Source organism: Juglans microcarpa x Juglans regia, chromosome 1S (genome assembly GCF_004785595.1).
Source record: "Juglans microcarpa x Juglans regia isolate MS1-56 chromosome 1S, Jm3101_v1.0, whole genome shotgun sequence".
In the NCBI taxonomy this organism is placed as follows: Eukaryota; Viridiplantae; Streptophyta; class Magnoliopsida; order Fagales; family Juglandaceae; genus Juglans; species Juglans microcarpa x Juglans regia.
In genome coordinates, this window is record NC_054595.1 from 15,381,535 (window position 1) to 15,395,619 (window position 14,085).

The following is a 14,085-nucleotide window of genomic DNA, read 5'->3' on the forward strand; positions in this document are numbered from 1 at the left end:
AAACTTTGGTCTTAAGTTATCTGATTTCAAATGGGATAAATAAATGTATTCCTATCGATAAAGTATTTCTAAGAAACGAATGCCAACAAGCTTACTGGACAGAGAAGTCTGTTGCTGGTTTATCTTATTATGAACAGAAAGGTAAAGCATTTTAATGACTATACAATAAATTTTAAAAAATTAACCTATGGAGAAATCAGTTCAGTTACTAATAGAGATGACCTTCACATGTGTAATGATTTAAGGTTGAAAAACCAGTTCAAAAAATAAAAGAAATATGCTAAGAAAGAATTGGAAACATTCTATGAACAAATAAGTTATATGATATATCCAATGCTATTTAAAGAATTTAATTAAGTTATATTGAGATGCTATCAAAGTTGTGAGAGTGAAAATTTCACCCAATTTAAGCTACATTTTTTTTATAGGCAGCGGGTGTCCGAGAATAAAGTTCCCGACTAATCTGAGGTGCACACAATCAATTTAAGCTACATTATAAAGATCTCATCTCAAACAGGTAAAGTCATGTCAGCAACCAGGTCATACAACTATCCCTCAAGTGCAATTACACATTAAAATTCAGATGGTTTTCCGAAATTCCCAGCAATCAAACTAGAGACAGGTTTTGTTAAAAAAACAATTAAAGAAAAGTTTCATGAAGATTTTAGTTGAGCATTGTTCTAAAGTGCTCAGCATTTGATCATCTTTCCAGTTTTTCTTTTCTTCCCTTCAGATACAGAACAATAAGGTAAAAGCAAAACAAGTATCTCTTAAGATAGGCAGTTTAAGCACAAAGTATGACTAAACATTTATGGTAAAGAGTAACATATAGTCACACAGGATAAACTAGAAAACGGAAAACCTGGTTACTGCTCCCCAATCAAACATTTTTATTTTTTTTCTGGGCAATGAAATGCCTTTCCTTCAAAATCCCAACTTCTTTCAGGTCACATCCACTAACAAGTGAAAGAATGCATTCCAAGTGAAACAATACACTCAGTAAAGAGACGTTAAGAGACGTTACTCTATGCATAAAATGTCACCCAAGCTATATAAATGTACACCGCAGCCGCTTTCTACTTCTCCACATATACCATATATCATTTTCTGGCCCAGGGAAAACAGCAACAGCCCTATGAAAAAAAGAGAGTTCAGAAACTTTTTGCATTAACTAACAGAATGAGATGAGGTGACAGACACAATTGAATTCCCCATGATAGTTGCAGTTGAGAACTAAATCATACATGCTTTGATTTTTAACTGAGACTAGTCGGATTACCTGACTATCTTGCATTAGTTGTCTAAAATGTGTCATGAAAGTTTAAAATGCAAGTATATTCTTATAATCTTGAGGAATGGCAATTTTGATATCTCTTTTTTTTTTTTTTTTTTTTTTTTTATTGGCACCAGGTGTCTAAGAACAGCGTTACGACTAATCCCGGGAGTGCACAGCCCCTCGACAAGGAGTTTCCCGCAAATGCACCTTGGGTAATTCAAGGAAATAATATCCCAGTCCGATGGCCCTTAGAGATTGTTTGCACCCAAGGGGATTTGAACCTTAGACCTGGGGGAGCATACCCCAAAGCCCAAGGCTTTTACCACTTGAGTCAACCCCTAACCTTTAGGCTGGTTTAGTTACACAAAACCAAGCCATTTCATCTCATCTCATCTCATATAATCATTACAACTTTCTCAAACTCCCATACAAAATATAATAAACAATTCAACTTTTTCAAAACAAAAATAATATTAAAAATTTATATTATAATAATATTTTATTCAACTTTCAACAAAACATCTCATCTCATCTCATTTGAACTGTGTAAGCAAACAAGGCCTAAGGGTTGGAATGGCAATTTTGATATCTCAAACAAACATCAAAATTAAATAAGATGTGAAGAAGTCAAAAGGGTAAGTAATTAAGATCAAGAGTCGATAGCTACAACAAGATGAATAGTCTTTTTTTCTACATTGGAAAAGTAATAATAAAATGATAAAAGAGTTAAGTGGTAGCAAAGCCAAAAAGACAAGTAATGGGAAATCAATAACCACTATAAGATGAAAAGTTATTTTCCTGTATTGAATTTATAATCATAAATGGTATGAAATCTTTCATCTTCAAACCTTTTTTTACTCTTAATGTCAAAAAACCGAATGGGTATGTTGTAGAAGAAACAATGAAAGGTCATTTTAGTATGTAGGGTTGGGATGGGTCAATAAAATAAAATGAAATAATGAGGCGGCTCAGTAGAATACAAAAAAAAAAAATGCTTCTGAAATTATGTAGGTAATCGATTACACAGACACCCCTTTTGACCATGATATCAGTAACTGACAACAGGCCGTCAATTGTGACAATCAATAAGGTATTTTATACATCAATATAAGAGCACCACATACCTTGGAATTTTTATTATCAGATTGCATATGAAGACCATTAGAATAAGGAGTTCCACTTGCCACAACTGGTGCATTTCCTGCCTCAACCTGCCTCTCCTGTTTCACTAAGTTGAAAATAGCAGTGTAACCTTCAGCTGATGCAGGGTTGCTCTCATCCCAGTCACCAAATTTTGGAACAGCAGCACTGTGATCAGGCTGCCAAATCATAACTAAAATCATAATCCTTCAAATGAAGCTATGATAAAATTATATGGTCTGTGGTAATAAATTTAACAAAAATAAAACTAAAAAAAATTGCACTTGTCCTTGCCCAACCTGCTTAAAACAAAACATTAAATAGATCAAACTAGGTAGAATAAGGAAAGAGGAAATGATTAGGCAAAATCAAAAGTCACTTCATAAGATTTGTTTGTGATAGATTTGATGAGCCTTCTTAGAAGAAATTAGTGAAGTTTGGTCCAGCCTCCTACGTCTTTTTTTCTTCAATGCAAGACAATATTTTGAACTTAAAATCTTAAAACCAGTCAGTGTTGGAGAGGACAACTTGAGATTCCGAGTTTTCCCTTTACCTTTCCTGTGACTTCAGCAACCAAACATAGAAATAAAATAGGTTTATGATATCATTTCACCTTTAAGCAATATAAATAAAAAATTAATAAGAAATATAGATAGGTGCGGTTTTGCAGTTTTGAGAACGTAGAAAAGAAGAAATTGAGAAAAGCAATTACAGTTTCATTGTCTCGAGCAACTGATCTTAGTCGAGATCTTCCTGGAGTCAATGGAGCTAAGCCATGGCTACTGCCTTGAGATGAACCCTTCCTTTCCCATGAGGGAGAAGACACTCCACTGCCTTTGCCTCCTCCAATCCTTGGCTGGTAATGTTGGTGCAGAGGTGAGTGCTCAATGCTGTGATCAGCCCCTGCACTCTGCTGCATAGCCCTTTTAGGGATGTTGCCAGTGGATGGGCCAACACGATGATGAAGAGGTAAATCTGATAAGACTCTCTGACCTACAGCTTCACGAGGCATTGCTGAATCAGAATGTCTCCTTACTTCATCACCTTCCAGGCTCAAATGTTGCTCATTCTTTGACCTTAATGCTTCTGAGCTTTTAGGTGCTAACCCTTTAGCATTGTTACTACCAGATCGTACACCATTGTGATTGCGAAATTCCAAAGCAGCCCTCTGGCCTGCAGTGTCATGTTGCAATGTCGAATCAGCTACCATCCTTAACTCGGTATCTTCTTGGCTTCTATTGTGCTCATGCTCTGACCTTTCTACCTCAGCACTCTTGCTTCCACCATCCTTACCCTTCCTTGCATTATCAAAATAGACTGTGTATGGGACTTCACTTTCCCATTTACCAAACTCTGGCACATTGAAGTTATGCTGCAAATTTACAGAGACAAGAAATATGTTTATAGAGACACCCGGATTCACATCTATGCAGAATAGATATATAAACAAACAAGAGCTTTGTCATTTAAAGGTGGAAAATATTCCAGACTCCTCACTCTAGCGTGGAAGAATTTAAAGCTAAATAATTAAATAGACATAAATGCATGAATAAGAATTTACTGAAGAATAATCTGTTTCTTTGACATGAAGTTATCTCCATTATTGAAGTTTTCTTTCACAAGTAAATCTGGAGTAATATTAGACCGTTCTCAAATGCTACATTTAGTTTCTTGAATATATGATCCTCTGAGACAGCCAAATATGCAAAGAATAGCAATAAACTAAGAATAACAAGTTAAACTCTAACTCAGCCGTACAAATGCGACTTCATAATATTTGGGATTCAGAACAGTTGTTATTCAGAATAGTTAAGTTTCTAAATAAGTAGAAAACACTCTCAACCTGCATGAACCTATTAAATTGAAGAATAATTCTATTTGAAGGCTTTTACACCACACACCATCTATGTGGCATAATTTGATTTGTAAGATAAATTTTAAAATTCAAATCTTAGAAATCAAATTATGACATGTGGATGGTGTGTGGCATAAAGGCCTTCAAATAGCACTACAAAAGTAACCCAGAAACCAAGAGATGTGGATTCAAAGAGCCTTTTAGCCATCTAAGTGGCACCAACACTTCTACAATGGAAAAATGTTCATTTCACATACACTGCTTATTAATATTTCTGATTTGGCTTGGGAAAAAAAGAAGAGAACATATCTGATATGATCTTAAGCAAATACACTTTGAGATTCAGCTTTGTTTCAATTTAGAAATAATAGTGTATACTAATCATTCCCACATATATGCTATATCTGTCGTATATGTCAACACTTCTAGAATGGAAAAATGTTCATATATCGGTGTGTGTATATTCACGCCCATACTTAGTATTTTTTGGTGATACTTTATATGAAAATATAGTAGGGGAAGAGCCAAAATATATGCAAACTTTTCTCTATTTGTTGGCTAGTTTGTATCCTGCACAGTCAATAGTATAACCTTTTCAATATAAGCAGCCAAAAAAAGCACAATTGGTAGGCACAGGTCGCCATAGCATTTTTCATAGATCCCAAAATTTCTTTTCAACTGGATCATTATGATTAGGTTACAAAACTAATCATAAATCATCAATCTCAAGTGAAACAATGGAGAATACTGTCAGGACAAAGGTTCTCTGAATTATAAATAATCTACCCGCTCCATGATGCTATTCACGAATCATGTAAGGTCTCCAGTGCGACAAACTTACTGAACACTCTCATCCACGCAATCAACATTACCTTACTGTGCTGAGCCATGCCTCTTACAGAAGTAACATTTTATTCTCTATACATATGAAGGGCTACAAGAAAAGGTAGACAGTTTCTTTTGCTATTTGACAACAACCCTTCTTTCAATCATTTTTACTGACTCAGTGTCTAAAGGTCAACTAAGGCCAGTAACTATTGTATATCAGGATTCATTCCAAAACAGGAACCATTATCATTTAACACCCACAAAAAATAAAATCATAGGCTAAGTAAAGCTTGCTTATCAGAGGAATGAGAATATAAATAATAAAATTTTTTGCATGGTCACGCCTCACACAGAGAGACCTTAAATGTTTGACTACAATATTCATCTTCATGAACAAACATCCACACCATCCACAACAGAATTTGAGATGGTTTGGAAATACATCTAGATAAAGACAAAAATTGATAACGGAAAAGAGATATTTTGAAAATTGAATCTCCAACCCCAGTACACATCTCTAATAAAACAACTTCCACCCAATTCTTCAAAAACTTTTACACCGTAGGGAGCTATGAAGACATTTGAACTGGATTTTTCTTCTCTCTCTTGACAGAAAAACAAGGTGAAACTTCTTCCACCTATTTCATAACCCAAACCTTGACATGAAAGCAATACTTTCATTAATGTCATATTAAATTGAAACCCAAAGAAAGCTCCAGAACATCCAAACAATTCTTTATCTTCCAGTTACCAGAGGGTAATGATGTGGAACTTCTTAGAAGGTCCCCACGACACAATGTAGGCCTAACCTAACAAGAATGAGTTTCACAATAATGCACTTCAGATGTGGTAGTTATTATTGAAGCAAGCTTGTTTGTCACAGTCCCAGTATCACAAACATCTGTTGAGGGTTCTCTGCCATATTCAATTTGGCACCCTTAGTGCCACATTCATCCTCTGAGACAGTAGGATTGCTACCGATTCTATCAGTAATAACACATAACAGGAAAGATAACTACAAGAGAAAGATGGAATTTACGGTGGGAAAGATCATAAACATTGATAAGGCCAAATGATTTAGAGAATTTATTATCTAGTTATCATAACTTCTAATGTTGAAGGCCCTTGTATTTTTGCGACTTAGGCATCGGACAACCACAAATGAGTATATTGTGATTCACATTAACATATACATCCACCCACTAAATGCATGCCTGTTATACACTTCTCACATACGTCCATTACCCCAAATATCCTTAAGCTTATTTCAAATTTAGACAAATCAAAATGCAAATATATATATAAAAAAAAAAAAAAAAAAAAAAAAAAAAACCCAAAATCATGGCCAATGCAGATTCTATGATTTTTGAAACCTAAGCTTCAATTTCTGGGATAAATTCCGGGGATTGCAAAGATCTGTAACCCAGAATGATGAGAAGAATTCGTGCAATTAATCAAAACTTAAATCCAAATCTGAACTTTCCACGAACCCATGTATCAATCTTCTTTTCTTTGTTCTGTTCTGTTCCAAAAAAAAAAAGGAATAAGAAAAGAGAAAAAACTTACCTGAATTCCTAAACCAAACTTTACGATGCCATTTTTCTCTTATTGATAAACACATCGAAGGATGGAGTCCAAATACTTGCCATAGGCAGAAAGGTACAAATGCAACTCAAAACCCATCAATAAAAGGAAAAGGATCATATATACAATAGAAAGAAGATGAAGAAAAGCAAACAAACTCACAGCCATTAGCCTTCGAAAAAGAACTTTGTCGATAATTCCCGAAAAAGAAAAGAGCTTTCCAACAGACTGGTCCTTCGCCGACCACCTTCACCAATCCGACAACATATAACTAGAAAGTTAATTTCCAGATACCAAAAGAAAAAAAGGGAAAAGAACATGTGGAAAGAAAAACATTTGTTGACTTGTGTCACCTGTAATAGTTGACCTCGGAGCTCTCTCTCTCTCTCTCTCTCTCTCTCGCTGTTTTACTTTTAACTACGTTTTTCTTCGTCCTTTTTCATTTTCTTTGCAAGTTAAAAGTTTGCCAACTGCTTTATTTTTGCATAAAAACTAGAACTGTAACAACGCTGAAAAAAACAACTGAACAAGCACAACTGTAACAGTGTACCTGCTGCTGGTTTCGGTGGCATTTAAACACACAAAAAGGAGTGCATGTGTTCGATTAGCTTTAAAAAACGACCAAGACTTTGACAAATTCAGAGATTAGATCATGAAGTTGGATTTTGACATGATTGCATCATCCTTAAACAAATGGCAGTTTGTAGCATGTTTATTTGTTGGAAAATGTTAGTTGTAGCCTTAAAATTTACTGTTTAATGTATTTTAATTTATTTATTTATTTTTTTACTTAATAGTTAAAACAATGATTATTAATAAAATTTTATATTTTTTTAATGATTAAAAATATTAAAATAATACTTAAAATAATAATAATTTAAAAAAAAAAAAAACAAAAATTTAGAGCAAGTGGTAGCCCAGCAATAAATGCTGGACCACCCGCTAGCATCATCCTTTATTTGTGTAGATCAATATTTAAACTTTTGCTTTGCCTTTTGCCTGATTATTATTTCACGAAAAAGTTATACTCTTGAATTGTTATTCTTTATTACTAAGATCGGAAAAAGAAGGTGATAAATAGGCATAAAGGTGCACTTTTGACAAGAATGTGATGTGAAAGTAATTTTTACATGCTACAACTACACAACACCACCACCTCATCATTCTATCAATTATATACTAAACTAAATCATACTAAATTACTTCTTTTGAAATGATAATTCTAAATCCTTAGAATATGAACTTCAACTTATGAAAACTCTAATACAAATTATTTGTAAGAGCTTTTAGTTTTGAGTTGGGCTATCCTGTCATCCAGAGTAGTCCGCTCAAACTTACTGCTTTCAGTTTTTGGTTTTTTTTTTTTCATTTTTCTTTTCACATTTTTTAATATATTTAAATATTTAAAAAAAATTTCAATACACTTAAAATCACTTTCTTAATCACTAAGTAAAAAAAAAAATTTGACAAGCGGTACATTTAAGCGGTATACTTGGAAAAGCAAAATAGCTTTTCTCTTTAGTTTTTAAATTGCTACTCCGTCCGTCACTCATGGTGCTTGCCAACATAAGAGGTCGCCGATAGACGTCAGAATCTAATCACCCATCACTAGAGTCTGATGGCTGGCAACCACCATTAGTTTTTAAGTAAAAATTATAAATTTTGATTATGTGCAGGTAAGCATATTTTAGGTCTCGTTTGTTTTCACAACATATCTCATTTCATCTTATATAATCATTATAATTTTTTAAATTACGACATAAAATAAAATAAAAAATTCAATTTTTTTAAATCTCAAGACAATAATAATATTAAAAAAATATATTATAACAATATTTTATAAAAATTCTGATGTGACAACTTTTGATTGGAGGGTATAAAAGCCTCTCTTTCTCTTGTAACACATCTTGATTTTATTTTTTCTTGTTATAATAGTATTTTATGTATACTCACATAAATGATATCAAATATTCATTTCTCTCATTTTTTTATTCAAATAAATAAAGTTAAAAAATCTCATATTTATCTTTTAGTTTTCAATTATTCATATGGAATACAAGAATGAAAAATTAATATATATTCAATTATCTCATATTTTTATACATGAGAAAAAAGGAAAAAAAAAAAAAAAGGCTTATCGCTAGAGTACAAGCCAAAAAAATAAGCACAACTTTTCATCAGTTTGAGTGGCTTGAATGAGTCTGAAAATTTTCTGAAATCAACTGATTGAATCAGTTCCATAGTTAGATTAAAAAAAAAAAAAAGTTTCACCGAAATCGGTTCATAAATTTCTAATTGATTCAAGTCAAATAATGTTGACTTGCTAAATTATATGAATTGAACCGTTTTTTCAAGTCATAGTTTTTACAATAAAACCTACAAACACATTAATCATCCCTTTGAAATATCATTTGTATTTCAATTTTCACCCATTAAGTTAAACTCTGACCGATATGATCAACTATTTATTGTTGATTTTAATGGTTGAGTTTTAACAAGAATGTGCATTGTAACTTATATTTTAGGTTAAGTAATTGTATAATAGCTCAAACTGAATAATGGATGATGCTGAATACGATCCCATATTATTTGAGAAAGAGCGAGTTCCATCCCTTGTGATTATTTTAAGAATCTCTAATTATAATATTGATTAATCCTTTTAAAGTAAGGTATTGCTAGGCCATGGGCTCGGGCTTGGGCTTGGACTCAAGTGGTAAAAGTCTTGGGTTTAGGGGTATACTACACTAGGTCTAAAATTTAAATCCATTTGGCTGCAAACAATTTATAGCGATCATCGGATTGAGGGATTCTTCCTTTGAATTACTGGAGGTGCACTTGCGGGAAACTCATTGCGAAGGGCTTATGCACACTCAAAATTAGTCTGGATGCTGTTCCTAGACGGTCGATGCCAAAAAAAAAAAAAAAGAGAAAATATATTTACAATCGTAAATTGTATAACTGTCATGTAATTGTTTTGAAATAAAATGAATAAAACATAAGACCTACATGAAAAAAATTAATTTTTTAATAGTGAAGCTCACTCTTTTTTCAAGCGATTACGCGGCGTTTACGCACTTCACGGTTATATGTAGAATTACTCAAAAAAAAAGTAAGGTCCTGCTAGAGCCACTAAGAGTGGCTCCCGAGGACTCCTACCGACAAGTGCAATTTACTTTTTTATTTTGTGTTTTTTTTTTCAAGTATTTTTTAAATCCTCTTAAATATTTAAAAAAATCACAAACTCATATAAAAACACTTCCTTAACAATTAAGTAAAAAAATATAGAAACAAAAAATAAAATAGGAATTGGTGACTTTTCTAGATGATATTCATCGGTAGGAATATCATTTCCCTTTAAAGTATATATAGGCAAAAATGTAATTAAACCTATGTGCAACATGTATGATCATCTATTATGATAAGAGAGAAACGGAAATTATCAAACGGAGTAGAAAGATAATCCGAAATATCATATTAAATCAAATCAAATGCATTGATGGTAAAATATTGTTGACTATTTGGAAAAAGGAATTGCTTGTGCTGTTTTCCAATACATGAATACAAAATTCTTTATATATGACAAATGGAAATATGAGGAACATGACTAATAGCTAGATCAAGATACAAATTAATTAATGAGGTAGATCATCTGGATCATGTTTGTAATAAAATCATCACGTAAAGCTGGTTATGATCATCATCATCTTGTTAATGTTTATCCAATGATCCAGCTAGATGTCCTGCATGAAAATAGTACTACTACTTCCCATGATATATATGAAATAAAGGTTTGCCATGAAAATGAGATAATTACAACAAGCTTTGGTTGTTGAGTGAGTTCAACCGCAGATATCAAGAGAATATTGCGTGCTCTATAAATTACGTACCCACCAAGAACTCATGCATTATATAATTGATCTGTTACTAATAATATGTATGCATTCAAGATATATTTAGTGCATGGTGTGTAAACCACTTGCCAATAAAATAAATGAGACATGGTTCATAAAATAAATGAGACATGTGCATGCTATTCATACTAAAGTAGTACTCATTTACGTACGTATACGTAGCTCCCGAAATTTCCTTCGACTTCGTTTGGTTCTTAAATCCATCTCAACTCATTATTACAACTTTTTAAAATTTCAATACAAAATATAATAAACAATTCAACTTTTTCAAATCTCAAAATAATAATAATATTAAAAAATAATATTCTAAAAATACTTTATCATCTCAACTCAATTCAACTTAGTTTAACATCCAAACGCAGCCAATATTTGCATATATACATATACCTTTAGAAATATTTACTTTACATCAGTTGCAAAAGACCGTTCAGTTTACATAAAATGTATGAAAAAACATGATCATCATAGTCACGTACCTTAAACCTTATGCGAGCATCACCTTTATGCAGAAAACTACATGTTCTTGAATCACATTCACGTCAGTTGGCACCTACATTTAACATATATATCATTAAGTCAATTTTCCATTGAATAGACTTAGATCAACTTCACCTAATAAACCTATCAGTGACCTTAGCCGGCCCTAATTAATGCATGTCCTCAAATACTTTTCACTTCACCTCATAATAAAATATTCAATATCCCATCAATGACTCCTTGTTAAACCCTTAACCTCCCTCAACTCGTCGTTCAAAAAATCATTAAACCTCAACTCATAACATAAAATAATCATGATCACCTTTCTTTCAACTCTGAGCCTGTAAAATTGACTTGTAACACACATTAACCTCAATCCTGTTAAACCAAATGTAAGATATTAACCATACACATCAAAAATATCATTTAACCTAACGGACACTACTACTACGCCACCCAGTGTTTACCGTTAGACGTGCCCCATAGTGTATTCGACTTTTTCTTTTTTCTTTTTTCTCTCATTTTTTTCAAATATTTTTAAACATTTGTAAGAAAATACATAAATTCACTAATTGTTACTTCCTTAATAATTAAGTAAAAAAATTAAAATAGACAAGAAGTCAAACCGAGGGGCAAACTCAAGCGGTCTAGTACTATCATTTTCCTAACCTAAATGAATAAAACCTCATTTCCAAGACATTCAACCTAATATTATTAAACCTAGTATAATATTAACGTCCAACATAATTTTAGACACTAGTATTTAAAGAAGCCTAGTATGATAAGTTAATAATACATAATACTAATTTACTAAAGTACAATAACTAAACACTAGAAAGTCTAGTTTATAATTGAGTTAAAAATAAGTTAAACATTAGTATAATAACATGTAATTAGACACTATAACATAAGTCTTGTATAGAAATAAATTAGACACTAGTATAGAAATAACTAATAAGTCTAGTATAATAAGTTAATAACACATAATACCAATTTACTACAGTATAATAACATGTAATTAGACACTAGAAATAATTTTAGTATAGAAATAAGTTACAAATAAGTTAGACACTGATATAATATAATAACATGTAATTCTATAGTATAATAACATGTAATTAGACGCTAAAAATAATATGTAATACAATAATATGATAACATGTAATTAAACACTATAGGATATGTCTAGTATAAAAATAAGTTAGATATTGGTTTAGAAGTAAATTAATAGTGAATGATTTAGTTTTAGTTATTTTTTTGAAAAATTGATATTTGAAAGCCCACGAAAAACTCTTTTTTAAATGGGCTAAATATGAAGTTAAAAAAAGAAGATGCCCAGCCGACTCCGCTCCAACAAGTCGGAGTCGGATCAGAGCTTACACAAGTCGAAGTCGGAGTCAAAGTTCAAATTTGAACTCCGACTAAGTCGATGCTCTCCCCTAATTTAGCTTAGCTTGTAAACCCACTTATAACTTAATCCTAAAACACATTACTTTTAAATAGCATTATAAACAACCCTCATACCTAACTTGTAGCATGCGTGAAATGCAAAAGAGAGGGGGGCAGAGATACCGCATGGACAGATAGATAGATAGATAGATAGATAGATAGAGAGAGAGAGAGGCTAACCGAGAGAGGTTGAGGGTTGGGCTTCCACAACTGAGAGTGGCTAAGGGAAGGGCTTGCTACAGTTTGCACGATGGTTTAAGGGAGTGGTTTGGGCATTTGAAGACAATGTGTTCCCAAGGAAAATCGACATCTTGTTTTAGGAATTTATACAATTTATGACTCTGTTAATATTAGTTGTACAAATTATCTTACCGTGTATAGATGCTGAATATTAGGAATCAGTTAGACTCCGTGTATAGCATATACTTCCGTGTATAGATGAAATTTATGATATAATGAAAGGGGTTGAACTTACAGGGTGAAGTTTTTCCAACAAAGTTCTATGAGCATTCTCGGTTTCTTAGCAATTTGACATGGTATCAAGAGCGGGTTCATAGTTTTCCTTCCATCTACGATTTTTTTTTTCCTTTCTCGGGTTGGCCTTTCGTATGATTCTCGATGCCATCTTTTTGGTCACTTTTGGCACCTTCTGAGGCTTTCTTGTGAATTTTCGGCGCTATCTGAGTGCTTCTTGCGATTTTAGAGCTGCCTGAGTTGGTCTTTGGAGCTTTTTGTGTTGCTCGGCGCAGCAACTGGGAATTATTGTTTGTTTCTTGTACTTTTTGGTTTTTTTTCTCACTTTTGGCCAAGTCTATTGCTTTTTTTTTTGGGGGGGTTTCTAATTTTTTTCTCGATGCCTTTTGGATTTAGGCGTATTTTTCTGGCTTGGGTTTCACTTTTTGGCGCCATCTGCTTAGCATTTTGGTGAGTTACTTCTTTCGGCATCTTTGTTATTATTCTCAGGTTTGGAGTGTTATCAGGACTCCCTGATTTCAGTGCTTCTCGCATCAATTTTTTTTGTGTGATTATTTTTTTTTCCGTTGCATCATGTCATATGATAAAGTAGACTCGTTTCATATTCGGTTTATGGGCAAAAAATATTCTACTTGGGAGTTTCAATTTAAATTATTTGTCAAAGGAAAAGAGTTGTGGGGTCATATTGATAGGAGTGCTCCTGCACCTCGAGATGTCGAGGCTTTGTCTAAATGGGAAATTAAAGATGCTCGGGTTATGACCTGGATCCTTAACTCAATTGAGCCTCACCTTGTTCTCAATCTAAGGCCTTATAAAACTGCCGCTACCATGTAGAATTATCTAAATAAGATTTACAATCAAGACAACACGGCTAGGTGTTTTCAATTATGAGATGGCTAATTTCACACAGGGAAGTCTCTCCATTGAGGAATATTTTTCTAGTTTTCAAAATCTTTGGGCTGATTATTCAAATATTGTTTATGTTAATATTCCCTCTGCAGCTCTCTCTGTTGTCCAAGCAGTGCATGAAACAAGCAAGAGAGATCAATTCTTAATGAAGCTTTGTTCTGATTTTGAAACTACACGTTCTA

General features: G+C 32.9%; 1 protein-coding gene across 2 annotated transcripts; it reads right to left on the reverse strand.

Moving 5' to 3' along the window:
* Positions 1–749: 749 nt before the first annotated feature.
* Positions 750–7,106, reverse strand: LOC121247138 (RPM1-interacting protein 4-like). 2 transcript variants are annotated; one of them, XM_041145479.1, is made up of 5 exons: positions 7,037–7,106; positions 6,846–6,930; positions 3,129–3,788; positions 2,401–2,595; positions 750–1,133 (listed from the first exon to the last, which is right to left on the reverse strand). In XM_041145479.1, the coding sequence occupies exons 2-5, from the start codon at positions 6,849–6,851 to the stop codon at positions 1,101–1,103; spliced, it is 894 nt and encodes a 297-aa protein (XP_041001413.1). In that variant the 5' UTR covers positions 6,852–6,930; positions 7,037–7,106; the 3' UTR covers positions 750–1,100. The 2 variants fall into 2 exon arrangements, with proteins under 2 accessions (XP_041001413.1, XP_041001414.1); XM_041145480.1 differs by lacking the exons at positions 6,846–6,930; positions 7,037–7,106 and adding an exon at positions 6,666–6,822.
* Positions 7,107–14,085: the final 6,979 nt, after the last annotated feature.